Genomic DNA, 26,044 nt, shown 5'->3' on the forward strand with positions numbered 1-26,044 from the left:
TGGACATCTACCTTATTTGCAGTTCTTTACCACTATAAAATGTTTTGCTAGAAGTATGTTGGTGTTTATAGAATTTTTCTTTTTATCATTGATAAACATGGGCCGCATGTCTTTCTCCTCTCTGAGACTAAAGGAATGAACATTTAAATAACTTTCTTTAGGAAATTCCAAATGCTTTCACAGAATGGTTAGATCAATTTTATGCTTCAAAAGTAATGTTAGTATGTCCATCTTTCTGCAAACCCTCCAACATTGACCATAACCATCTTTGTCATCTTTGTCAATTTTTGGTTGTAAGGTAAAACATCAGAGGATTTTTGGTGTGAATTTCTATTATTTATAATTTAGAGTATTCCAACATTCTTCTTTATTGTTTGTTTACATTGTTTAACTTTTTACCTATGAGGGAATGGCTTTTACATTTCAGTATCTTGCCTTTATAAATTATATATGTTACCTTTGTCAAAAATATTGATAGAAATACTTTTCTACTTCCTTCCTTATCCCAGTTGCTCTAATTTTGTTTTTACAGAAGCATTTCAATTCCATGTAAACCAAATTTTCCGTTTTATATTTATTCATTTTTTTTGGCAGGCCAATAAGGGTTAAGTGTCTTGCCCAGGGTCACACAGCTAGTTAAGTGTCAAGTGTCTGAGGCCGTATTTGAACTCAAGTCCTCCTGAATCCACGGCCAGTGCTTTATCTACTGCCACCTAGCTGCCCCTTATTTATTCCTTATTGAGGATTTTCTCTCCCCAGCCCCACAGCCATATCTGTGAAAGTTACTTGATCTAGTTCTTTGGTAATCCTTTGTAGTGTGACTTTTAGTATTTAGGTCACATTTCCATTTAGGTTTATTGTATTACAGTGTAAGATATATTGGTTTGAACCTAATTTCAGCCAGTCTCCTTTCTAGTTTTCCTAGCAATTGTTATCAAATAGGGATTTCTTTTCCTAGGTAATTCCATTATTTTCCTTTTTTAAATAAACATTTTTATTTAAAGTTTTGAATTCTAAATTTTATCCTTCCCTTTCTTTCCCCCTCCCCTCCCTGAGGTGGTAAGCAATTAGATATAGGTTATACATGTGCTGTTATGTAAGACATTTCCATATTAGTCATTTTGTATAAGGCTCAAATAAAAGCAAAAGGAAGGAAGGAAGGAAAGAAGAAAGAAAGAAAGAAAGAAAGAAAGAAAGAAAGAAAGAAAGAAAGAAAGAAAGAAAGAAAGAAAGAAAGAAAGAAAGAAAGGAAGGAAGGAAGGAAGGAAGGAAGGAAGGAAGGAAGGAAGGAAGGAAGGAAGGAAGGAAGGAAGGAAGGAAGGAAGGAAGAAGAAAAAGCATGCTTCAGTTTGTATTTAATCAATATCATTTTTTTCCCCTGGATCTGCATAGTATGCTTCATCATTAGTCCTTTGGTATTGCCTTGGATTATTATATTGCTGAGAATAGCTAAATCATTCACAGATGTTCATCAAACAATATTGCTCTTACTGTGTATAATGTTGTACTGCTTCTGTTCCCTTCACTATGCATCAGTGCATGTAAGCCTTTCCAGATTTTTCTGAAATCATCCTGCTTGTCATTTCTTATAGTACAATAAAATTCCATCATAATCATATATCACAGCTGGTTTAGCCATTCCTCAATTGATGGGAATCCCTTTGATTTTCAATTCTTAGTCACCACAAAAAGAGCTTCTATAATTGTTTTTTTTACAAGTAGGCCTTTTTCTCATTTTGGGGATGTCTTTGGGATATAAATCTAGCATTTGTATTGCTGGATCAAAGGGTATCCACAGTTTTATAGCCCTTTGGCATCATTCCAAATTGTCTTCCAGGATTGTTGGGTCAGTTCAGAATTCTACTAACAGTAGATCAGTATCCCAGTTTTCCCACATCCCCTCCAATATTCAATATTTTTCTTTTTTGTCATATTAGGCACTCTATAGGTGTGAGGTGGTACCTCAGAGTTGACTTAATTTGCATTTATCTGATTGATAGTGATTTGGAGCATTTTTTCATATTATTATAGATAGTTTTGATTTCTTTTTCTCAAAACTTCTTGTTCATGTCATTTTACCATTTGTTAATTGGGGAATGACTTGTAGTTTTATAAATTTGACTCAGTTCTTTATTTGAGAAATGATATCTTTATCAGAGATACTTGTTACAAAAATTCTTTGCCAGTTTTCTGCTTTCCTTATGATTTTGGTTGCATTGGTTTTGTTTGTGCAAAAGCTTTTTAATTTTATGTAATCAAAATCATCTATTTTACACTTTGTAATTCTCTCTATATTTTCTTTGAAACCAAGTTCTCCCCCCATCCACAAATCTGAAAGATAAACAATTCTACCCCACTTTATGTGTAAATATGCAGCGATTTTGAATTTATTTTGGTATATCATGTGAGATATTGGCCTATATCTGGTTTCTGCCATACTATTTTCCAATTTTCCCAGAAGTTTTTGTGAAGTAATGGATTTTTCTTCTAAAAGCCTGGATCTTTGGGTTTATTATATACTAGGTTACTATAGTGATTTACTGTAGTATAATTTGTACCTATTCTATTCCACTGATCCACTACTCTATTTCTTAACCAGTACCAGATTATTTTGATAATTAGCACTTTATAATACAGTTTGAGGTCAGGTACAGCAATCCCATTTATTTTCTATGACAAAAATTTTTCTATAAATATTTTGGTATATATCCTGTACTTGCCCTCCCCCAGGGGTATATGCCTGGAATTTAAGATCTGTGAGTAATAGCTTATGGAAATTTTAGCCCCTTTTATTTCATATAATTCCAAACTATTTTCCAGAATTGTTTACCTTGGTTTTTCAAAACAAGAAAGTAGAATGGAGCTAGAGGAATACCAAATAAAAATAACCTGTTTCCCTTAGATGCCTTTATATTCAATGCAATATAAAATGATGATCATATTGATGATATGATTTGTTGTTCTTTAACAACAAATTATAACAGGCCTTGTTATTTAAAGACTTGAAAATGTTTTATGCATTTTAACTCATTTACTCCTCACCATAATACTGTGAAATAGGGGCTTTTATGATCACCATTTTGTAGATGAAAAAATTGAAATGCAGGCAGGTTAAATGATTTGACCAGGATCATAATAACTAGTAATTGTCAGAGACAAGATTTGAACTTACAACTTCTTGACATCAGTCCTCTATTGTATATCCACTCTGACACCTTGCTGCCTATAAAATGATAAGAAAGTAAAAAGAAAAAAAAGAGTTGTGGATTTGTGATAACCCTACACTGGGTTCAGTCAGTATTACCTTAGGTATTCATTAGCATCTTCCCAACCTTGATTATTCTTTTGTCCATTTTTGTTCTGTTTCTAGCTCCGTCTTGCCCATTCTCTTTCTCAAATGCTTATAGACATAGGAAATGGAGTTATGATTTTTTAAAAATGTAGGGAATTCTTTTTTTTTCAGGGAAATGAGGGTTAAGTGACTTGTCCAGGGTCACACAGCTAGTAAGTGCCAAATGTCTGAAGCCAGATTTGAACTCAGGTCCTCCTGAAACCAGGACCAGTGCTTTATCCATTATGCCACCTAGCTGCCACCCCCACACCCCCCACAAGGGAATTCTTTGATGAGGAAATTTCTTCTACCAATGAATATTGGCACATTCTATCTAATTTATAATCTTAGAGAATTGCTTACAATGCAAACTGAAAGTGACCCTGGGCAAATCACTTAACCCCAATTGCCTCACCAGAAAAAAAAATGCAAACTGGAAGACAATTTGGAATGATACCAAAGGGCTATAAGATTGAGAGGTTAAGGAACTTGCTCAGGGTCACACAGTCTCTATGTCATAAGTGAAACTTGAACCCAGGTATTCCTGTATACAAATCCAACTTATTATTGCAAATCCATTCTTCCTCCTCAGGCACATTTTAGGTATACCTATATTTTAAATATATGGCAGATTAGATTTTCATTCCTTTTTAAAATTGTTAATACATCTTCCATTATCTGTGGACTTATTTAAAAGAAACATTTGATTGCAGGAGAAATTTGTGGGAAAAAGATTGCCTCCAAGGACTTTAGCTCTATTTGGCTATAAATTGAACAATAACTATTCAAGTGTTTCAGGTACAACATGAGCATCCAGGTGCCCATGTGTGATCATGCACAAATGAAAAGCATTAGGAACTTCTATTCCCTCCTCTATAAAATTTCTACTTGGATTTTAAAATCGTTTACTTTACATGGTTGTTTTAAAATAAATGCTCTGCAAATCTGAAATCTATGTATGTATATATATATATGTATACATATGTATACATATGTTTACATGAGAGGCAGGTGTGACAAGTGACATTGACATTTGATGAAAGGATCCTTCTCTCCTCAAATTATGTATGTATGTATGCACATTATATGCGTGTATAAAATATACATTATATATAATTTTATGAATATTAATTGTCAGTATTACTGCTGTAGTATATAGTGCCATTGTGTAGGATTCTGTATATACTACTACGGAGGTAGGGCAAGTTTACACTTGTGGCCCAGGTTTGAATTCCAGGTATAGAGAAACCTAGGAAATTTCGTGCAATGCAATGTGTTATCTGGCTTCTTTGTCTATTGGTTGTGTATGTGTGTGAATGTGGGCAAATCACGTACATACAATAGAGAAAATTTCCTAGGACAAATTTAGATTCATTTATCCTTTTTTTCTCCCTACTTGTTCATCCTTCTTATTATGTTGGACAAGATTATAAAGTGTCCATATGCAGCTCCATGGGTTTGGTGAGTTGTCAGGAGCAGCCCATTCATCATTTGATCATCTAGATCTTGGAGAGAGGACAATTCATCAGTACCTTCTCTGTTTTCTCAGAGCCTTGGGAAGCAGAGAACATTTCCAAAAGGACTGCCACACCCAAACTGCACTCAGTTCACTGCAGAAAGGCCATATTCCCTATAGTTGAGCCTCTGCCATTGGTGGTCTTTCTATATGCAAGCTTGGGGAAAGAGGATACAAGTTGGGGATTTGGGTGCCACCACCAGACAATATATTCTGAGTCCAGATAGAGAAAGCAACTGCTCCTCTAAAACTCTACATCTCTCCCTCTTTCTTCTGCCTTTTCACCTGAATGCTCTATGAACCAAATCAAGTAACCTATACACACAGATTTCTAGAGTTTCTCTACAGATCATGCAGTGTTATGATTTTGGGATTATTGTGCTTATAAAGCAGGGCTACAGTACTATAACACTGAACGGATGGTCCATAAAATCCCAGAATTGAAAAGATATCACATATTGTTTAGTCGAACTCTTATACCAGTCTTGAAATCTACCAACCACATGGTTAATAAGACATTCACCTTCAGCTTGAAGGCCTCTGTTTACTGGCAAATCATTACCTTAGCTCAGTTTGGTTTTTTGGACCTCTAATTTCTAGATTTTGAATTTGTCCTTGTAGTTAGTTGAAATCTATCTCCTTATAATTTCTACAAAATTTGTCTTAGTTCTTCCCTCTAGAGTCAAGTAAAATAAAAGTAATCCCTCTTCTCCATTAGACCCCTTCAAATATTTGCTAACAACTACCCTTTCTACCCAAATGTTCTTGTATTCAGACTAGAAAACCATTTGACAAATCCTTGTATGGCATGGATCTTTAATGCCTTTACCATTCTGGTTGCCTTCCTCTGGACTCCATCCTGTTTGTCAGTGTATTGTCTAAAATGTGCTGAGAAGTGGACACAGTATAACAAATGTGGAATTAAGCAGAACAGAATATTACTTTATTTTAGACACTAAAATTCTGTTAATGCATTAGCTTTTATTTTTGAATACCAGTGATAAATATTTAGGGTTTAAGTCTTTTCCCTAATTTTCCCCATACTGTATTGTTTTATTGATTTTAATCCAAGGGCCTTATATTGTGTTTGTATTTTTAATTTTTAAGTTAAGGGAATGATTTATATTTCTCCTAATTAAATTATTGCAACTGATTAGTCTCAATAACCCATCCTATTGAGATTTTTGGGTTTTTTTTTTTTGGTGGGGTGGGGTGGTGTATCCTGATTCATTATATTAACCATCCTTCCTAGTTTCAGGTCTCCAATCAATTTGATGTTTGCCCTATGTAGGTCATCCAAGTCATTCTAAAAAATGTTAACCAAAATGGGGACAAAAATAGAGTCCTGAGACAATTCACTGGAGGTTTCCTGCTAGGTTAACAGTGAACCATCAATAAGTAATGTACTTCAAGTCTGGTCATATTATGATTCCTAAATCTATCTAACTGTTGTCTCCAGCCCACTTACTTCTAGGTGAAGTGAATATCGGTCAACAAAAACTTTTAATTATATTATTATAGTATAGTTGGGTGGAAGTAGAGCAGCAAGATGGCCTTGATTCACCTAGCCTTCCGTTTATACAGCTGACCAGTAATTCTCTATTCTTGGATCACATAGGACAACAGATGACATAAAATATGGCCAAGCATATAAAAAGAATACTTTCTTAAAAGATGTGAAAGAAACACAATTGAATTCATGTAATATTTATGAAAAGAGGTCTGTAAATTATTTTTAATTCCATAGTTCATTTTTAAATTTTTGTATACAACACTTGAACAAATAAATGAATCCTTATTAGATAATTACTGTGTAGAAGCACTTACTCCTTCCCCCCACCCTAAAATAGAATGATCAAAACCTTTCGTGTTTTTCTGCTCATGATAGGGCCAAGACCTGTAATTTCATTAGTGTAGGGGTCTCCCAATGTGAAGAAGAATTCTACCCATGAACATGAGGAACTCCCATGTATTTTTAAATTTTAGAGAGTGCCTGGGACAAAGAGAGTTTAAGTGATTTTTGAAAAGGGTCAGAGTACCGGGGCTGCAATTCCACCTCTGATGTTTGCTACCTGTATGGCACTCAGCAAGTAGTGTAAGCACCCTACTTTCCTCCCCAGAAACTCACTTCCTTATTTGTGAAATGAGGGGGTTGGACTAGATGGCTTCTGAGGTTCCTATCCGGAAGAAAATCTGTGAACTATTAGACTAGATGTGAGACACAGAACAGTTTTTCCTCCTCCCAGCATGTTGAACTGAAATATTCACATTTGGCAGAGATAAATAATTCATTCTAATTATTATAAATTATTTCAAAAGTCATGGAACTTTTTCACTTAGAAATTGAATTAATGCAGCATAGTTTAGTGTATAGAGAGCTGGCCTTGGAACAAGGAAGACTGAGAATCAGGTCCTGTCTAAGACACATGTTGGCTGTACATTGCTGGGCAAGCCACTTAACCTGTCAGTTTTCTAGGAAATTCTTTAAGATTATAAGGTGCTAGCCTGCTGGTAGAGGGTGCTTCCATACAGGGGATTTCTCTAGGGTATTTAAATGATGAACAGTCCAAATAATGATTCTTAAGTTTAGACATGTTTTTGTTTATATGATCACAAAACAGGAAGAGGGATTAAGATGCATGGACTTCCAGAAATTGCTAAACTCCTTTAATGGTCCCAAACTTCTCCAAAAAACAAAAGCCCATCATTTTAATATCAGTATTCAATGGTTGTTGCTATTTGGCTGAAAGGCATGCAACAATAATATTAAATGGAAAATGAATAGAACAGAGTCCAATAGAGAGGGATATGTAGGTTTGAGCTAGTTGCAACATATGACCAATGTGGAACTTGGAAGAAGAAAAGGAGTAAAATATATCATCAGGGAAATTGATCATAGGAAGAGAAGATGGACGTAACATGCATCCAATAAAAGTGAAGAATGACCAATGGACTGCTCAAATGATCAATTACTATCATTGGGATATCAAGGGAAAAGTCACAGAAATCTCCAATAAGTTGTATCTACCCACCGTGGAACACTCATGGGAGTATATTCATGGCAAGGATGGGCTATGTTAGATAGGCTGTGATCTGTATTGTGAGGAGAAATATCCAAATCAGTGAGATCCACTTGAGAGACTAACTAAAATGCTTTTTGGGGGCCTATTTTCCAAGATTAATGTGAGTGAGAAATTTGGTCATACCTGAGAAAGTTCAGTTTAAATTTGGGTAGTAACTTTAAAACCTGCTTCTTTGAAACCCAATATCAATAATGTTAGTTACTACATCATTGCAAAGTTAGATGAGTAAAAGAAAAGTACAATGCTCTGAAGCAAAAGTCTAATATTACTAATAGGCTGGAATAAAGAATATGATCAATTTGATGGGAATTAAGTGAAAACAATAAGTGATTTTGTCCATTATTGTCTAATGTAATGACTTATGGTGATAAGATATGGTGCTAATTATGAGTCTCAATGAACTTTGCAGCAATAATAGAAAGCTGAAAAAAATCATCTTGGGAGAGTGTTTCAAAGTTTAGGGTCTTACAGACTGACAAGAAAGTAAGAATATTTTTTCTTTAAATTGTCTAGAATACAACTGGAAAAAATGAGACTTCTGAAAAAAGTAACTACTAAGTTATTTACATCATGTTCTCCAACATCTCCTTCTTCAGGTCTCGTGTGGAGAAATCAAAGCAGATATGGCAAAGAAGATTGAACTGTAGTTAAAAATAATTCCTTTTTTACCATTTTCCTTTCCCTCCTTCTGTGTGCTTTGTATGAAGCAAACTTAACACTGGACAGCCGTTCGGGGGTGGGTAAAGAGAATTTGGACTAAATGACTAAATGAGTCTTTCCCCTCCCCTCTTTTTTTCATTTCTGGTCTTTTAGTCCTTCCTGGATGGTTGAGTGGTTGGCAACTAGTGAGATTTAATCTGCTTCTTCCATCCATCTGGTCTTTTTTATGTCACCCACACATACACCCATATATCCACCTACACATAGGCTGTGTCTTACAAAAACACAGTGAAGTAAAGAATTGAGGTAATTATCTGAATAATCCAGGCCAAGAACTACTTTCATCCAAATTATCTAGACAATTAGGATGAAAATATTTTTGATATAAGTCATCTGGGTTATTGCTTTAGCCCTCATTCAAAATTTGAAAATGTATATGAGAATCTAAGAGTGCCGAAAGTATGATTCTCTGTGCAGTCTTATAAATAGGTCTGTAACTCCTGATATGTTTTTATAGATTGGTGTCCATTTTTAACCAATTTAGAATTATACCTAACAATGCAATAGATTACCTTTTCCCAACAGTGCCACCAATTTTTCATTTTAAGAGGCAGTGAGACCAATATCTCTGTGGTTCCAGAGTGAAATAGAGGAACCTAGTGAGTGAGACTGAGCTAATCTTACAATCCTATTTAAATATCATTCATACTTACACAAATACTGCAATTGCTTCCATCATTTTTATTTTCTTTTCAGTCATTGAAAATTACTTATTACTGAGGTCCCCCAAAATAACAAGGGATGGGCCATGTGGCATTATGGAAAGACCATGGGATCCAAGTAATATGTTTTTTGTTGTTGTTCAGTCATTTTTCAGTTGTGTCCAAATCTTTGTGACCCCATTTGGAGTTTTCTTGGCAAAGATATTGGAGTGGTTTAACATTTCCTTCTCCAGCTTATTTTACAGATTGGGACCTGATGCAAAGTGGGTTAAGTGACCTGCCCAGGGTTGCATAGCTAGAAAGTGTCTGAGGTCAGATTTGAATTCAGGAAGATGAATTTTCCTGATTCTAGGCCCAGAACTCTATCCACTGAGCCACCTACTTTCTAATCCTGGTACCTGCAAGGATAGGATCCTGGGCCCCAGGCCCACCTCTGCAATTTATCACTGCTGTGACCCTGAGGAAATTATTGAATGTCTATGGACATCTGTTTCCTCACCTACCCCATGAATATGAAGATAACCTAGATGTTTTCTAAGCTTTCTTCTAATTCTAAATCCTGTGATTTATGGAGAAAATTTTAAGTTGAAGAGAAGTTGGCATTCCACATTGGAAGAAGAAATTTCTCTATAGGCAATATACCAATTGACCTCTATATACCAGTGACCTCTCAGGTCTAGCCCTTTAAGCCAATACATCTCCCTTAATATCTTTACCACTATTAATAAGCTTAAAGTGTGGTCCATGGTCCAGGAATAGACTTATTTTGTTGTGCTATTCATGTTTCTTACTGTAATTCTTCATCTTCTTTCTAATATATGTGCTTAGATGTAGGGATATGTACACAGTGTGTGCGCACACACTTGTGCAGCCGATCATTGCTAGCACTTATTATTCCCTCAGTCCTGCTTTGTCTCTCTGGTTATGCTTTATTCTCTTTACCCACCATGTTGACAACTTTGAATCCCTAATTTCTTCCACTGTTGGCAGTGGCCTAATACAGTAAAGTGATTGGTTTAAAGTTTCTGGTTCTTTTCAATAGCACAAATCTGTAGCTTCTGACTGTTTTGTTCTTTTTCAGGTCAGAAGCACATTGTATATTGATGAGAGGGTGCCTAGAGAGGATAAGTAAATTATTAGCAGACAGGAATTTAAATATTATAGAAAGGAAAGAGCCATGACCTTTGTTTCAAAAGACTCTTCAGATATTGACTCAATTCCAAATTCTATTTCTGCTACATACAGTCTATTTGATATTGCCCATGTAGTATAACTGGAAAGACACACTTACACTCACTCACACACACACACACACACACACACACACACACATGAAATTGAATGCTGGGTAAGATAATATGTAAAGTTTTTTGGAAACATTAAAATGCTAGGTAACTGCTAGTTATTATTACAGATTGAAGATCAGTCAATGTGAAGATATCCATGATCTAGAAAGAGAAAACACAGTGATAAATATTTGAATAAGAATTAATGGGAGGAAAAACAATAACAATAATCAAATAGGTGCATAAGATGGACCATGCAATTAAAAGGAGGAAATGGATGAGGAGTTAATGAAGTGGATAAGTAACATGGAATAAAGGATTATAATGTGGATCATAGTTTTTGACTACCTGGACATATGACAAACTTCACTATAATAAAGCAAAGCAGTTAATAAATAGACTTTCCTTAATGAAAATTTCATCCTTCAAAAGTCATAAAAAGTAAGAAGTAGAACTGTTTTTAGATGAAATTCTAACCAGTAAGTAGAAACTGGGTGCCAAATAAGAATGATGGGAACTTTGGGAGGAAGTGACCATTCCATCTGAGAGCCTGCAATAGAAGATAAAATGACTCATAGCGTGGTGTGCATTTTAGGATGTTTTTTTTTTGGGGGGGGGGGCGGGGAGTAGCAGGACCAGATTTCAAAGAAAAGTTATAATCATATGGCCTACCTAAAATTCTACAGGGTAAATTAATCCAAGAGGAATAGGATGCTCTTAAAAATTAAATTCTTAAAACTGAGAAGGAATGATTTTGAGCAAGAAAAAGATAGATGTTCTAAAAAGACTAATGTGCCTAAACAGATAACTCATCAACTAACTGTTTTTTTTAAAGCATATACCCATCAACTGTAAAATGATTAGATGAGATGTGATGCCTAAATATAATGGAATGTTACTATGTTGTAAGAAATTGTGAATTTGGTAAATACAGAGAAAAATTGGAATTTCTATCAATTGATCGAAATTGAATTAAGCTAAGCTAGACATATAATAAAATGCCCATGTAGTATAACTGGAAAGACACACTTACACTCTCACACACACACACACATGAAATTGAATGCTATAAAATTATAATGGCTCAGCTTGGTCTCAAGTAAGAATATGAAAAAGGTATAGCTCTCTCTTCTTTGCAGAAATAGGGGGTTATGTACGTGTGGAACATTGCATAAAATATCAGACTTGGTTGATGTATGGGTTAATGTTTCTGAACTTGTGTTTTTACCTTTTTGTTATTTCTGGTAAGGAATAGATCTCTGGGAAGGGGAAAGGAGGTATATACTGGGAGATGCAGGTGACGTAACAACAAAAGATATTAATAAAATAAACAAAGTATCTCAAAGATGGAACACAAAAGGGAAATAATTAAAGATTAATGCAAAAGATTATTGTGGTTTTATGAACCTAGTTTCTGAAGAATTTAAACTTAGAATGAACTGAGACTGTCAATGAATGCTCAGCATAATAAACATAACTTTTCAACCAAGTTGGAAAAAAAAAAAAGAACAAAGAACAGAAAGGAATGCTACTTGATGTGTATAGGGGAAGACAGTGAGAAGGCAAAATTACCTAATTTTTGGTTTCCTGGTTGTCTTAATCAAGAAGAACAATCTAACGTAGGAAGGGAAGGATAAAAATGGCAAAAAAGAGACAAAATTCAAGATAAATGAAGAGATAGCAGGAGAGTACTTAGCTACCTTCTGTAAGTTTATTATCTGGATAGATGAACTACATGCTAGGATACCAAAAGAAACAAAGGATGTAATTACTGAAATGCTATCAGTAATCTGTGAAAAGGTCATGATAAAAATGTTTGTAACAAATTGGAAAAGTTTTGTGAAATTAGTTATAGGAAGAATCCTAGTTTTCAAAAAAAAAAAAAGATTGATTCTTCAAGGTATATGCCAGTAATACTGACTCTAATTTTTTGACCCAGCATGGCTTCCTTTTATTCCTCTTTTTCCTTCATAACGGGTAGACCAGCGAATACTATAGATATTAGCAATACATTAAAAAAGTCTCATTATATATCCTTATGGACAAGGTAGATATATGTGGGCTGGATCACACAATGAAGTCATATTATGAATGCATTGAGAGGCATAGGAATCGGAAATGTACCTGTAATTTCATTGACATAGATCACTCCCAGATATGGAAACTCCTTCTACCAGTAAAGGTTTATTTATACTTTCTCTTCAACTTGTCTTATATAGTAGTATAGGACACTGAAATATTAAATAATTCATCCACAGTCTTACAACCAGTACATACCAAAGATAGAACTTAAACCTAAGTCTTCCTGGCTTTGAGGGTAGCTCCCTATTCACTACATATCATGCTTCCTCATAAGTGCCTTTGGCATAGGTGAAATATATTGCTCTATACAGAGAGAGAAAGAGAGCAATTTATCAAATTATATGCTGACTGCAGAATCTAATCCCCATATAAAGTGCTAATCCAATTAGGTGGTTTTGGAACATGATTGAATGATCAGACTCAAAGATAGTCAATTGACTAATTGGTGTCAACTTGGAGAGATGTCTCTACTAGAGCATCTGTCTCTGCCCCATGCTGTGAAACAATTTTAAAGAATCAATTTGGATGAAAGCCTCATTGATCTGGATGGTATGCTTATCAAATTTGCTGGCGAAAGGTATAGCTAACCAACTGTAAAAGGATTTGAAAGCCTCTTCACAGGCTAATACTATAAAAAATCATTTTAAAATATTGATGAAAAATTCTAGTGCTTTGCAAACATTTGATTTTATCGTTTCAAAAATCCTGGGGGACAATCAACATTAACTCCATTTTACAGGTGAAAAAACTAGGGTTGAGAGAGGTTTAGTGACTTGCCCATTATCACAGTCAGTAAATGTCTGAGGCTGGATTTGAACTTAGGTTTTCCTGACTCCAGATTTAATGCTCTTTGTGAAACTTTCCCTTATTGCTTTCTACCAAAAATGATCTGTTGCTCCTCTAAATCTCAAAATCATTCTTGATTCTTCTGTCAGTTTTTTCTGTCAGTTTTCCTGACTCTTCTCTCTCCCTACTTTAAACCATCCTTTGTACTGCTCCCAAATGACTTTTCTGCTCAGTTCTAATTGTTGTTGTTCTTTAAACAATGTTTTGATGGCTTCCTATTACTTTTTTTTGTTTGGTGAGGCAATTGGGGTTAAGTGACTTGCCCAAGGTCACACAGCTAGTAAGTGTTAACTGTCTAAGGCTGGATTTGAACTCAGGTCCTCCTGAATTCAGGGCCAGTGCTTTATCCACTGCACCACCTAGCTGCCCCATTACTTTTCATTTTTTTGTTTTTTTCATTTTTTGGGGACAATGGGGATTAAGTGACTTGCCCAGGGTCACACAGCTAGTAAGTGTCAAATGTCTGAGGCCAGATTTGAACTCAGGTACTCCTGAATCCAGGACCAGTGCTTTATGTACTGTGCCATCTAGCTGCTCCCCCCATTACTTTTCAAATTATATTCTAGCTTCATACCTTGGCTTTCAAGGCCCTCTACCATCTCTAGTCTACATTTTGTGCCTTTTTCCTGGTTGTGCCATTTTATGCATTCTCAATTTCAGTCAAACAGAAATACTCTACATCTCCTAAATGCTTCTTTGATGTAACACCTCAATGATATTACTCCTATTGTTCCCTAATGCTGCCATGCCATGCAACCCTACCCTTGCCCTTGAAATCCTATTTATTAAGGTATATCTCCCATGAGATTTCCTCAATGAAGTCTTCCCTGATGGCCTTCCTGCCTTCTATCCAACAATATTCTTTCCTCCTTTAATCTGGCCAGCAAAGAACTCTAGTTTGCCCTGCCTTGTGTATGCTGCCACTACAAATAACAAGAATTTAAGTGTTTGCTTTTTGCTTCTGACTGTGCCAAGACCTGAGGTGAAAAAGGAAGACAGACAATAAATTTGTCAACAATTAACAAACATTTCTTTAATGCTTACTATGTGTCAGGCACTATGCTAATTGCAAATACAAGCAATAAAAAAGACAGCCCCTTGTCTCAAAGAGTTTGTATTGTAATTGGGGAGATGGCATAAAATAAATATACAAAATACATATGGAGTATGTATGATAGGTAACCTAGATGAGAAAGACAGAAGGGTCAGGCAGCCTGGGCAAAGTCTTCTTTGAATGTGGTATTAGAGCTGAATTTTGAAGGAAGCCAGTTATTTACACATGTGTGAGCTCTGGAAGAGCAGACCGTATTTCTTACTTAATCTTCTTAATTCCCTTAATGTCTAGTTCAGTTCTCTATTTGTCGTTGGTACTTAAATGTCTCTTTGTTGATTGTTGAACATTTCAACATACTACACACATTGAAATACTGAAGCAAAGTTGAAGCTTTCCACTGGATCATTTAAAAGGTGTTTCTGTTATTTACCTTTCATTAGGTGAGCACCTTCAGTCTGATGGCAGTGAACCTGGGCATGGTCAGAAAAGTGCTTATAGGACACAGTGGCACTGGCTATGGTGCTGGATGCTATCTGGACCGAATCACCATTCAGGAATCTGGGAGAAGAGACAAGGAATATGCCTTCTCTTGCCAGCAATGGTTAGACAGTGAAGTTGGTGACAGACAGATGGAAAGGAAGTTGAAGCTTCTTGGATATATCCGAAAGGAACGATTGCCGGATGATATTCAGGGTGAGGCATCAACATGAAATTGTGCACACAGATCTTTTCTTAATGCAGTGATAATTTCAGTATTTTGGGATATATTTTTTCTTTGTCTTTTGGTGTTTATATATTATATATTTGAAAAAATTATATTTAGAATTTGATGACAATAATATTCCATTAACATTCTATTTATTGGGGGCAGCTAGAAGGCGCAGTGGTAAAGTATCCGCCCTGGATTCAGGAGGACCTGAATTCAAATCCGGCCTCAGACGCTTGACACTTAATAGCTGTGTGACCATGGGCAAGTCACTTAACCCTCATTACCCTGCAAAAAAAACCCCAAATAAACAAACAAAAAAACATGCCATTTGTTATTCAGTCATTTTCAATCATGTCCTATTCTTCATGAACACAATTGTGTTTCTCTTGGCAAAGATATTGGGGTGGTTTGCATTTTCTTTCTCTAGCTCCTTTTGCAAATGAGGAAATTGAGGAAAACAGGGTTAAGAGACTTGCCTAGGGTCACAAATTAAGTGGCTAAGGCTGTTTTTGAACCCAGGAAGATGAGTCTTCTTGAAATTAGACCCAATACTCTCCAGTATGCCACTTAGCTGCCCTGTTCTGTCTACAGTTAGAATTAAAGAAAGAGAATGGGAGTGGGGTTAGAGAAGCAGGTGGTGAATGGAAGGGATAGAAAAAGGTATTAACTTTAATACTGGGAAAATACCAAAATTTTTCATCTTGTTGCCTCTGCAACTAATGATCTTTCTTTCTTTCTTTCTTTCTTTCTTTCTTTCTTTCTTTCTTTCTTTCTTTCTTTCTTTCTTTCTTTCTTTCTTTCTTTCTTTCTTTCTTTTTCTTTTTTTTGGTGCAGCAATAAGGGTTCAGTGATTTGCCCAGGATTACACAGCTAATAAGTATCAAGTGTCCGAGGCCAAATTTTAACTCAGGTCCTCCTGAATCCAGGGCCGGTGCTTTTATCCACTGTGCCACCTAGCTGTGGCCCACTCCCAATGATTTTTCATAGGATCACACATTTCATAGATTTTATGTTGAAAGGATCTTCGGAGACTAGTCCAATTCCCTCAATTATAGGTGAGGAAAGTGAGGGTTGAAGAGCTTACCTGATTTGTCCATGGCCACACAGCTAATAAGGGTCAGTGGCAGAATTTGAACCAGAATCTTCCTGACTCCAAGTCCATCACTATCCATTATAATATATTTTCTCTCACAAACATCTGAAAAAATCTTGACCCTTTTGTCCATCAGAATTTGGACCCTTGTATCTTTTACCATTCATAGGTATTATAATCTCTATTCCCATTTTCTTAGTTGGGACTTGAAATAATTTCACAGATTACTGTTAGTTAATGCATTTCAATCTGTCATATTTTAGCACATCCACACATATTATTCGGCATGTGATCACAAGCTAAAGTGTTGAAAAGAATCAGATCAAAGAGCTTAAACAAAACGATGTAGTAAAGAACCTATCATAAATATGCAATCCTGGGTCTCCAAGACTAAGACTCTTACCAGTTCCATTAGTAATTACTAATGGGGAAGCCTACAGATAGCTACCTAGGGAATTGGAGAGCTTCCTACTAAAGGTAGCACAAAAAATACGTGCTGCCACTTTTTTAATGATCTAAATAATGCATGCTTTAAACATAGAGAATGACCTATTGCTCCTTCCATCTATACATATGGTGCTCCTTCCATACCTTCACAACCTGTATGACTCATCCAAATTGCATTATAAATCCTCAGTAAGGTTCTAACCAAATACATTGATGGTCTCCTATTAAACCACTTGGGTTGTCTGTCTTTTATGTCTCATTATCACCACATGAGCAACCACCTCTTTTTCCTGTTATAAATTTCCTCAATTATGCCCTTTATTCTATTTCACACCTAAAAACTATCACTGACAATGTGTTACAGTCTATTGCTGCCTACCATGTATTTCCATTGCTTTTCAAGTTGTTTATAATTTTAATTCTTCAATAATAATTACATTCTAGAATTCAGTTAAATAATATCACCAAGAGAATGTTGTTAAAATAAAGTTTGGTCTATTTACCTATAAACTGCTTTGAGATCATTAAATGTACTATGTGATTCCCCAAATTTTACCCCATCTGATTTCCTTTTTCTACTTCATGTTCAGAGCCTAGCTCATTATATTTCTAATGACAGTTTTGTAAGAAGTATGTGTTGATGAATTTGTGTGATAGGCTTCCTATCTATCCAATTGAAATTGAAAAGATGGGCAGTATGTATTTTGTTGGTTCTATTTTTAAAATGTGCATGTTTGAGTCAATGTCATTCTCATTACTGTGGATGTTTCTAGGGAGAATTTGCAATTTTCCAAGACATAATGCAATTAAAACCACTGTCACTTGCAAAAAGGAACAGTTGGAGAGTCTTGTCAGCAATGGGAAATCTTTTACTCATTTTACCTTAAGACACTGGCTTTTGGAAAATATGTATGTGTTGAACATCTATTTATATTAACTGTATTTACATTATATATTTCTAAATAATTTATAATGTCTATATCTTCTCTGCCTGAAGGCCAGGTATGGCACACATCACCCTGCCCCAGAGTTCTCTGGTACACGTGAGGTAGGTTAGGAGTGTCGAGTCTCTCTACCAATGACTTTAGCCTCTACCAGTGGCATTCTCTCAACTGTAGGGGGTTATACCTTGCACCTCAGTTCCATTTAGCCACTTAAGAGTGAGACTAGCTTTTACTAATAAATATTTACTTCAAAAATAATGTGAAATATGTAATTAGCTCAAGTAAGTAAAAACACAACAACAACAAACAGTTCCAAATGCAAGCATCAACTTGTGCTCTAGTTCCAAGCACCTGGCTTCTCAGACCTTTCTTTACAGGCTGGCTTGCTGCATTATCCTGCCTAAAATCCTGTCTCTGAGGTTGCCATGGCTCCAACTCCTGGGTTTCATGGGGATTGATGTTTGTACCTAGAAACTGAGAAGGACACATGAAACAGAATACAATAAACACCACTGGCCCATTTCAGGGAGACACAGAGTAAAAACAAGAGAGGGAGAGAAGAAATCTACTCTTCCACTTCGCCAATTCAGCAAAAAGAAATAGACTGTCCCAGGCTATCAGTTTTAAAAACAGTCAGTTTCAGCTGTCTAGACAGTCGAAGGAAACTACTCCTGTCATCACATTAGGGGAATTGAGGCTACCTTCTGCCACAAGCAGAATGACTCCATGTTAGAAGATCTCAGCATGCTCCAAGCTAATCCCCATTACATTCATCCCCCTGCTTAATACCTCACTTATTGTTAATATGCAGTGAGTCATTAAACAAAAGAATCTCTTTATGTACTTTTCCCCTACAATTTCTTACATAATTTCAGTATGTCAGACAAATTCTTATTTCTTTTTTGTTTGTTTGTTTGTTTTTTAGTGAGGCAATTGGGGTTAAGTGACTTGCCCAGGGTCGCACAGCTAGTAAGTGTTAACTGTCTGGGGCTGAATTTGAACTCAGGTACTCCTGACTCCAGGGCCGGTGCTCTATCCATTGCGCCATCTAGCTGCCCCCAGATAAATTCTTGCAGAAGGATTGTCTTTAAGGTTGCATTTTTATCCATGCCATCAACTATTATCTGGAAGTCAATAGTCAGCATGTGAAAGAGGGGGTGGATTTATGTTCCCTAAATCTTATCTCCCATGTGACTATAAAGACATGGTCTCCGTGTAAGAAACCTCTCTGTTTCCTTATTGTGTTTTCATCAAGGGTGCTCTATGAACATAGATCATTGCCATGTATTATAGTTGTGAGAAATCACAGTAATTGGTAGCATAGTTCCCAGTTGTCCCTTTGTCATTAGTTCTGATAAAGGCGTCCCTTGAAATAATTTTTATTCTTTTTGATTCTTCATGTCTTTGAAATAGCTTTAGAACTATTCCCTGAGGCATTGGGAAGTATTTTACTTCGAATGCAGACATTTTTTATAGGTGTATTTAATCAGATCTAGCTGGTATTCCTACTTCTTTAGAGCCATTGCCACTATTCTCTCTTGATTAGAGAGAGCCATCTGTTACCATGGAGAGCAGTGAGAATGGTGGCAACAGGAGCCATCTAGCTGCTCCAAAACCCCTATATGTGAGTGTCCCTCACAACTTTATCCCAAACCCTCTTTTTTCTCAGTCTATAATCTTTCCCTTGTTGATCTCATCTACCTCTATAGTCTATGAACCTAATCATACTCTTTCACTGGTCACCTCTGTTCAAATAACTTCCTCATCTGTGTGTTGAAAAATTGGTTTCAAGAAACACTTTTGTGGGACACTTAATCACGCAGTTTTAAAGTCATCATGATGACTGTAAGTGAACATATCATCTGAAGATTACAGTCCAACATCTGTTACAGGGAATTAAGCAGAAGAAAATTTATGTGAAGAACTTGATGAGATTCTCCAAATTAAATGCAATTTAATGCTTGGTCACTTGAATATGAAATATAGCACAGGGGAAGATGCAGAAAGGTTTGTTGGAAGAGATATTTCAGAATCAAGACTTGAAAGAGGCCAAGAGCTTATTGAATATTCAGAATCCCCAAATCTTTTTCTTGAAGAAAACAAAAGGTACTGAAAGTGATTGTTGACCTCCAAATGACACAATAAAATATCAATTCAATTTTAATACTGCTTATTACATAATTCCTAATAGATAAGCAGCTCTTTCTGATGCAATTCAACAAACTACAGACATTTATAAAATCAAGTGCTATTTATACCAGACACTGTGTTGGTCATATACGTCTTTTTTTCAAGGAGTTCGCTTGCTCCTAGGGAAATACAACATGTTCACAGAAAAAAAATATATAGATATATTCAGAATACATACAAGGGAATTTGTAGGAAATAGGGGAGATAGGACTAGAAACTTGGAAAATCAAGAATGTCCTTTTGAAGCCCAACCTTGGGATGGGAGCTTGGGATTCAAAGAGTTGAAAAAAAAGAATATTTCAGACATTACAGAAAGACTGTACAAGGCCTATCTATGCCTATGCTTATGAGTGCTATATTGTTAAGTTGGATATTTGGGGAAATGATGTTACTCTAGACAGAAATAGGAAAATTTTGAAGAAAATGTGGGTTTAGAGAAAAAGATAATTTCAGTTTTAGATATACTGAGTTTGAGATTCATTTGAGATATGCATGTAGAGAAATGTAAAGTGCACAGTTGTTAATGAAACCTAGGAGCCCAGGAGAGAGATGAGAATTTTGCATGGAGATTTAGGAGTCATTTTAATAGAGATAATAAGCAAATTCATTTAGCTGACACAGTCTCAAGGATTGCTTGTCATGTCATATCATAAAATTAGCAATCTGTGAACACATCATTGACTGACTGGTCAGAGTAAGTATCAAAGTAAACACCAAGATAGGAAAAAAAAAAGATAAACATAGTGATTTCTGCTGAATTAATTACTCCTTGACACATAGGTATGACGTCTTGGAGGCAGGATTTAAACCTAGAGTGGTATGCAAATAACTAGGACAAAGTAAAACAAATATATATTTTGAAATTATACAATAAACTGTATAGGTTTTTATATCTTTAAAAACCTTTTTTATTGTTTAAAATTTGTTTTCCAAATTAAATATAAAAACAAAATTTGATATCAATTTTCTAAAACTTTGTGTTCCAACTTCTCTTCTTCCCTCTCTTCCCACCCACTACCCCCAAGAACTGAAGCAATACAATATAAGTTATACGTGAGTAGTCATGGAAAACATCTCCACATTAGCTAGGTTGTGAGAGTAAACAGTTAAAAACAAAACTTGAGATTAAGGAATTGTCAAAACAAATGTGTTTCAATCTCTTTTCAGATACCATCATTTCTTTCTCTTTAGATGGATTGAAATTTTCATAAGTCTTTCAGAGTTATATTGTATCATTGCCTTGCTGAAAATAACCATGTGCTTCCCAGCAGATCATCTTACACTATTGCTGTTATTTTGTATAGAGTACATTTCACTCTGCTTCAGTTCATGTGGGTCTTTCTAGGTTTTTCTGATAGCATCCTGTTCATCTTTTATATACTTTTATATAGTACATTAAATTTGACAAATAATTTTCTTCACAATAGCCCAGCAGAGTAGGTACCATATGTTTTGCCATTATAATCAATCATCATAACTATTTCCCTTCATCCTATTCCCTTCCCATGATATTTACTCTATTTTCTATCTTCTTTTACCTTATTCCTCTGCAAAAGTGTTTTACTTCTGACTGTCCCCTCCCCTCCTCTGCCCTCAGCTCTTTCACCCTTCCTTCCTTATCCTCTTCCCCTCCTATTTTCGTATAGGATTAAATAGATTACTCCTCCCAATTAGGTTTGTATATTATTTCCTCCTTGAGCCCGCTCTGATGAGATTAAGCTCCCTGAGTTAATTCTGTGTTCTAAATTTTTCTTCCTCATTTCCTCCTCAACCCTCTCTTTGAAATCAAACAATTCAATGTAAATCATACATGTGCAGTTATGCAGAACATCTTCACTTAACTTGGAAGTGTTTTGTTTTTTACTGCTCCCTCCCCCCCATCTCCTTCCACTCCCACTTTTCTTCACAGAAAAAATATATTACTATACCCACTTGAGTATATATGCTATTCTTTCTTTTGGCCAATTCTGATGATAGTAAGGTTCACTCCCTCCCCCAGTCCTTCCCCTTCTTCCCCTTCCCTCCATACACTTGCTTCCTTCATGTGAGCCACCTCTCCCCTTTCCCCTCCCCAATCTCATTCCTCCTACCCCTCAACCCTATTTTAAAGATGCCATCATGGGTTAGCTAGGTGGCACAGTGGACAAAGCCCCAGCCCTGGACCCAGGAGGCCCTGAGCCCAAATCTGGCCCCAGACATAAGACACTCCACCCTGCTTACCACACAAAGAACAAGGACAAACAAAAAATAAATACTTTACAGATATCATCCCTTCATATTCAATTCAGACCTGTGTCCTCTGTCTACATGTATTCCTTTCAGCTACTGAGAAATTTCTTATGAGTTCAAGGTATTATCTTCCCATGTAGGAATGTAAAGAGTTTAATCTTTTAATATCCCTCATGATTTCTTTTGCTGTTTACCTTTTTATGCTTCTCTAGGCTATTGCATTTGAAAGACAAATTTTCTATTCCATTAAGGTCTTTTCATCACAAATGACTTTAATTCCTCTTTTTCAATGAAATCCAATTTTTTCCTTGGAAAGATTACACATGGTTTTTCTAGGTTTGTGATTCTTGACTGTAGTCCCAGTTCTTTTGCCCTCTGGAATATGATATTCCATGCCCTCTGGTTCTTTAATGTAGATGCTGCTAGATCTTGTTTTAGCCTTATTGTAGCTCAACAGTATTATAATTTTGTTTTTTTAAATGCAATTCTCTTTTCATCTGAATGTGTCTGATCTAGTTTCATTGTTGACTTGAATTATCATTGACCCATTTAAATTCCCACATAAATAGTTGCCATGATATCTCTAATAGACATTAATGCATGTTCTTCATGAACTACATCTTTTGTATATTTCTTTGGAGTAATATCATTTCTTAAACACACACACACACACACACACACACACACACACACACAAGTTCACCTGAACAAATTACTGGAGAGACTAGGGTTAAAAGAGTTATGGGATCATCTAAATGGGATTGTAAGAGATTATCTCTATTTCTTAACTCTACATGGAACTTTTACAAAAACTGACCACATATCAGGGCAAAAAATGTGTAAATTAATGTAAAAAAGATGGAAATATTGAATACAAAAGTATCCAGAAAATGAAGCCATGTTAAAATTATTACTCACTGTAAGCAACTTAACCACCACTACATATCTAATGAATCTAATACAAAGTTCTTTCAACTATGCCAATCTGATTCTTTTCTGGCAAATATGATCACTAATATTTATAAGTATGAACTTTCTTCTTAAGTAAATTAAACTCTTTATTGAAAATTTAGCAGCCTATTTAGCTTATCCTTATAGTATACCAGAAATATAGGGCTAGCTATGCTCACATATTCTCCAATAGACAATAATAACTTCTTTCCAAAAGCAAGAAATCCTTTTTATTTTTAAAGCTTTCTCTTTCCAAATAAGTTTTGGGATTAGTTTCTGATAGTTTGTATACCATGGCCAGCCTTAGCCTCTGTGGAGTATTAGACAGATATTTTCTGAGAGGATTCTGTCTATAAGAACAATTTGATTGAAAATGTATTACAAAATTCAGCCCTTTTGGGGCAAACTGATTTATTGATGAAGATTTAGAATAATTGTTTTAAAACATTCGCCTTTTCATAAGAAGTATTGAGACTTAAAACACAACTTCATAGAGCTATAATGGCTGTCTAAATTTGGATTACTATTGTAGTCTTCAAGATAATTTACATTATAATTTTGTGTATCATATGTGACTACAGAAGGTTAATCAGAATCATGCCAACCAGCCCCCTGGCTATTCACAACACTCGTTCCAAGATATTCCAAGAATAAAATTTATATAATGTGGGCTCACCTTAATCTTTCAGCTGAAGGACCAACTCCTGAACTTGACACAAATAGCCATAGCTTAATTTTTACAAATTATTTTCAAAATCATTTGATAGATGATACGCAGAAGTTAAAATATGTCAAACAATCCTCGATCACTCCCCAATAATTCACATTTCAAGAAAAACTGAAAATGTTGCCTTTGTTGCAAAAGCATGGTGCATAAAATTTTTATCAAAGAGCAGAAGCCTGTTTCAAAATATTTCGTATGAAAAGTCTTGAAAATGATATTTTTTTCATGAAATAGGTAATTTAAAAGATATTATTATAGAATCTTACACTGAAGTTTGAATTATTTTTAATATTGTCTTTTATATTAGCAATACTAATAAACCAGAGAATGGAATATCTATACTCTATATTTTATAATGTCCCTGTTTTTGAGACCTCAGATATTAGAACTATCTCTTTTGAAATTAAAATAATAATTACTTTGCATTAAATATACAAAATCTATAAAATTATAATTTAAGAAATAAAACCAAGTGTTACATTTCAATCATTTATTTTAAATTATAAAAATATCTTTGAATTAAAATGCATAACTTTTATATTCCTTATTATTTCTGGCAGTTTAAATACATATGAAAAATAAAAAGTACCAAATTAAAACATTCCAGTCTATATATCTACCCTCTAACCTAACATTATGCAAGAAAGATGCCATCCTATACAATATGAGTTAGTGCATGTGCAAATTTTTTATGACAACTGACAATTTGCCCCTTCCTTAGATTGGAGAATTTTTACATTTAAGTTTGTGATAGCTATGGTCATATTATTAATGATTATGGCGTATTTTTAAAATGAATTTGAAAAGTATCCTCTTTCATTAATTATTAAGGATTTAGGTAAAGCACACCAAATTTTTAAACTTCCAACATGGGGCATATTAAAATTTTTAAGAAGAAAACAAGACATCAAAAACAGTTAACTTTTCATAACAGAGAATGTGCTACTAATATCAATAGCTAAAGATTAACATTCTCAAAATGCAATGCAATATATTTACATCCCAAGCCTGAAACCCACATGAAATGTTAAGAAAATCTTAAAATTTTTTTTTTAATTTTTGATTTTTTAAATTTTTTTAGTGAGGCAATTGGATGACTTGCCCAGGGTCACACAGCTAGAAAGTGTTAAGTGTCTGAGGCCGGATTTGAACTCAGGTACTCCTGAATCCAGGGCCGGTGCTTTATCCGCTGCGCCACCTAGCCACCCCGAAAATCTTTAAATTAAGCAAGAATGTTTTGGTAATCACTTCAGGTCAAGAAATGGAATATTACCATCAATATTGCCCATACTATAAGTTTTTAATTGGTGGTATAGGATCAACAGTCACATTACATTTTTTTATAAGGTAGTATCTTTTAACAATGAATAAGGTTCCTGCCCACACTTGATTGTGTGTGCATTTATGTTATTATTAAATTTATCATCTGTAACAATGTATTCAGTCAATAGTATCTGTTGTACTTTCAAGTGCCTCATGACAGTTAACAATGAGCAATAAATCTATGAGCACTTAAATGAATTGATGAAAATGTGGGGGCAAGTGGAATATATTAGATGAATGCAGAATATTTTCCATTGTTTTCCATATGAAATTGGGGCTATGGGAATCCAAACTATCCTATCTAATCTAGAACAATTGCCTGGTTTAATTTACGTATATTCAGATATCTCCATGTCTCATGTAATAAATTGCATACACATAAGGTAACATATACTTGATGAAGCAGATAATTCATAATTATTTCACTTTATTCTGTTTTTCTTTTTGCTTAATAATTTCTATGCCTATAATGAGCACATTCTCCAAAGTGGGCACCCCCTGAGTAATACAGCTCAGGGCAAGGGCCCTATTTGCTTGAATGTAATAGTAGCACTCTTGTGCCCAATAACCTAAAATTATTGTTTTTTATCAGATCACAAGACTGTGAGAAATGTATTTTCTAAATAGTCCATTCTATTCAGTTAAATGGCTGCTAGGTGGTATAGGTAGGAAGGTAGAACACTGTGCTTGGACTCAGGAAGATGTGAGTTCAAATGTGACCTCAAATGCTTATTAGCTGTGTGACCCTGGGCAAGTCACTTAACACTATTCCCCTCAGTTCATCATCTGTAAAATAAGCAGGAGAAGGAAATGACAAACCACTCCAGTACTTTTGCCAAGAATACCCCAAATAG

At 35.2% G+C, this 26,044-nt stretch overlaps 1 protein-coding gene across 1 annotated transcript in view; it reads left to right on the top strand.

Moving 5' to 3' along the window:
* Positions 1 to 26,044, top strand: part of RP1 (RP1 axonemal microtubule associated) — a 715,393-nt gene that overhangs the window by 557,625 nt on the left and 131,724 nt on the right. The window contains exon 45 of the mRNA XM_043976222.1: positions 15,021 to 15,273. Coding sequence (XP_043832157.1) covers positions 15,021 to 15,273 — 253 coding nt within the window. The remainder of the gene's footprint in view (positions 1 to 15,020; positions 15,274 to 26,044) is intronic.

This window comes from Dromiciops gliroides, chromosome 1 (assembly GCF_019393635.1).
Source record: "Dromiciops gliroides isolate mDroGli1 chromosome 1, mDroGli1.pri, whole genome shotgun sequence".
NCBI classification, from domain to species: Eukaryota; Metazoa; Chordata; class Mammalia; order Microbiotheria; family Microbiotheriidae; genus Dromiciops; species Dromiciops gliroides.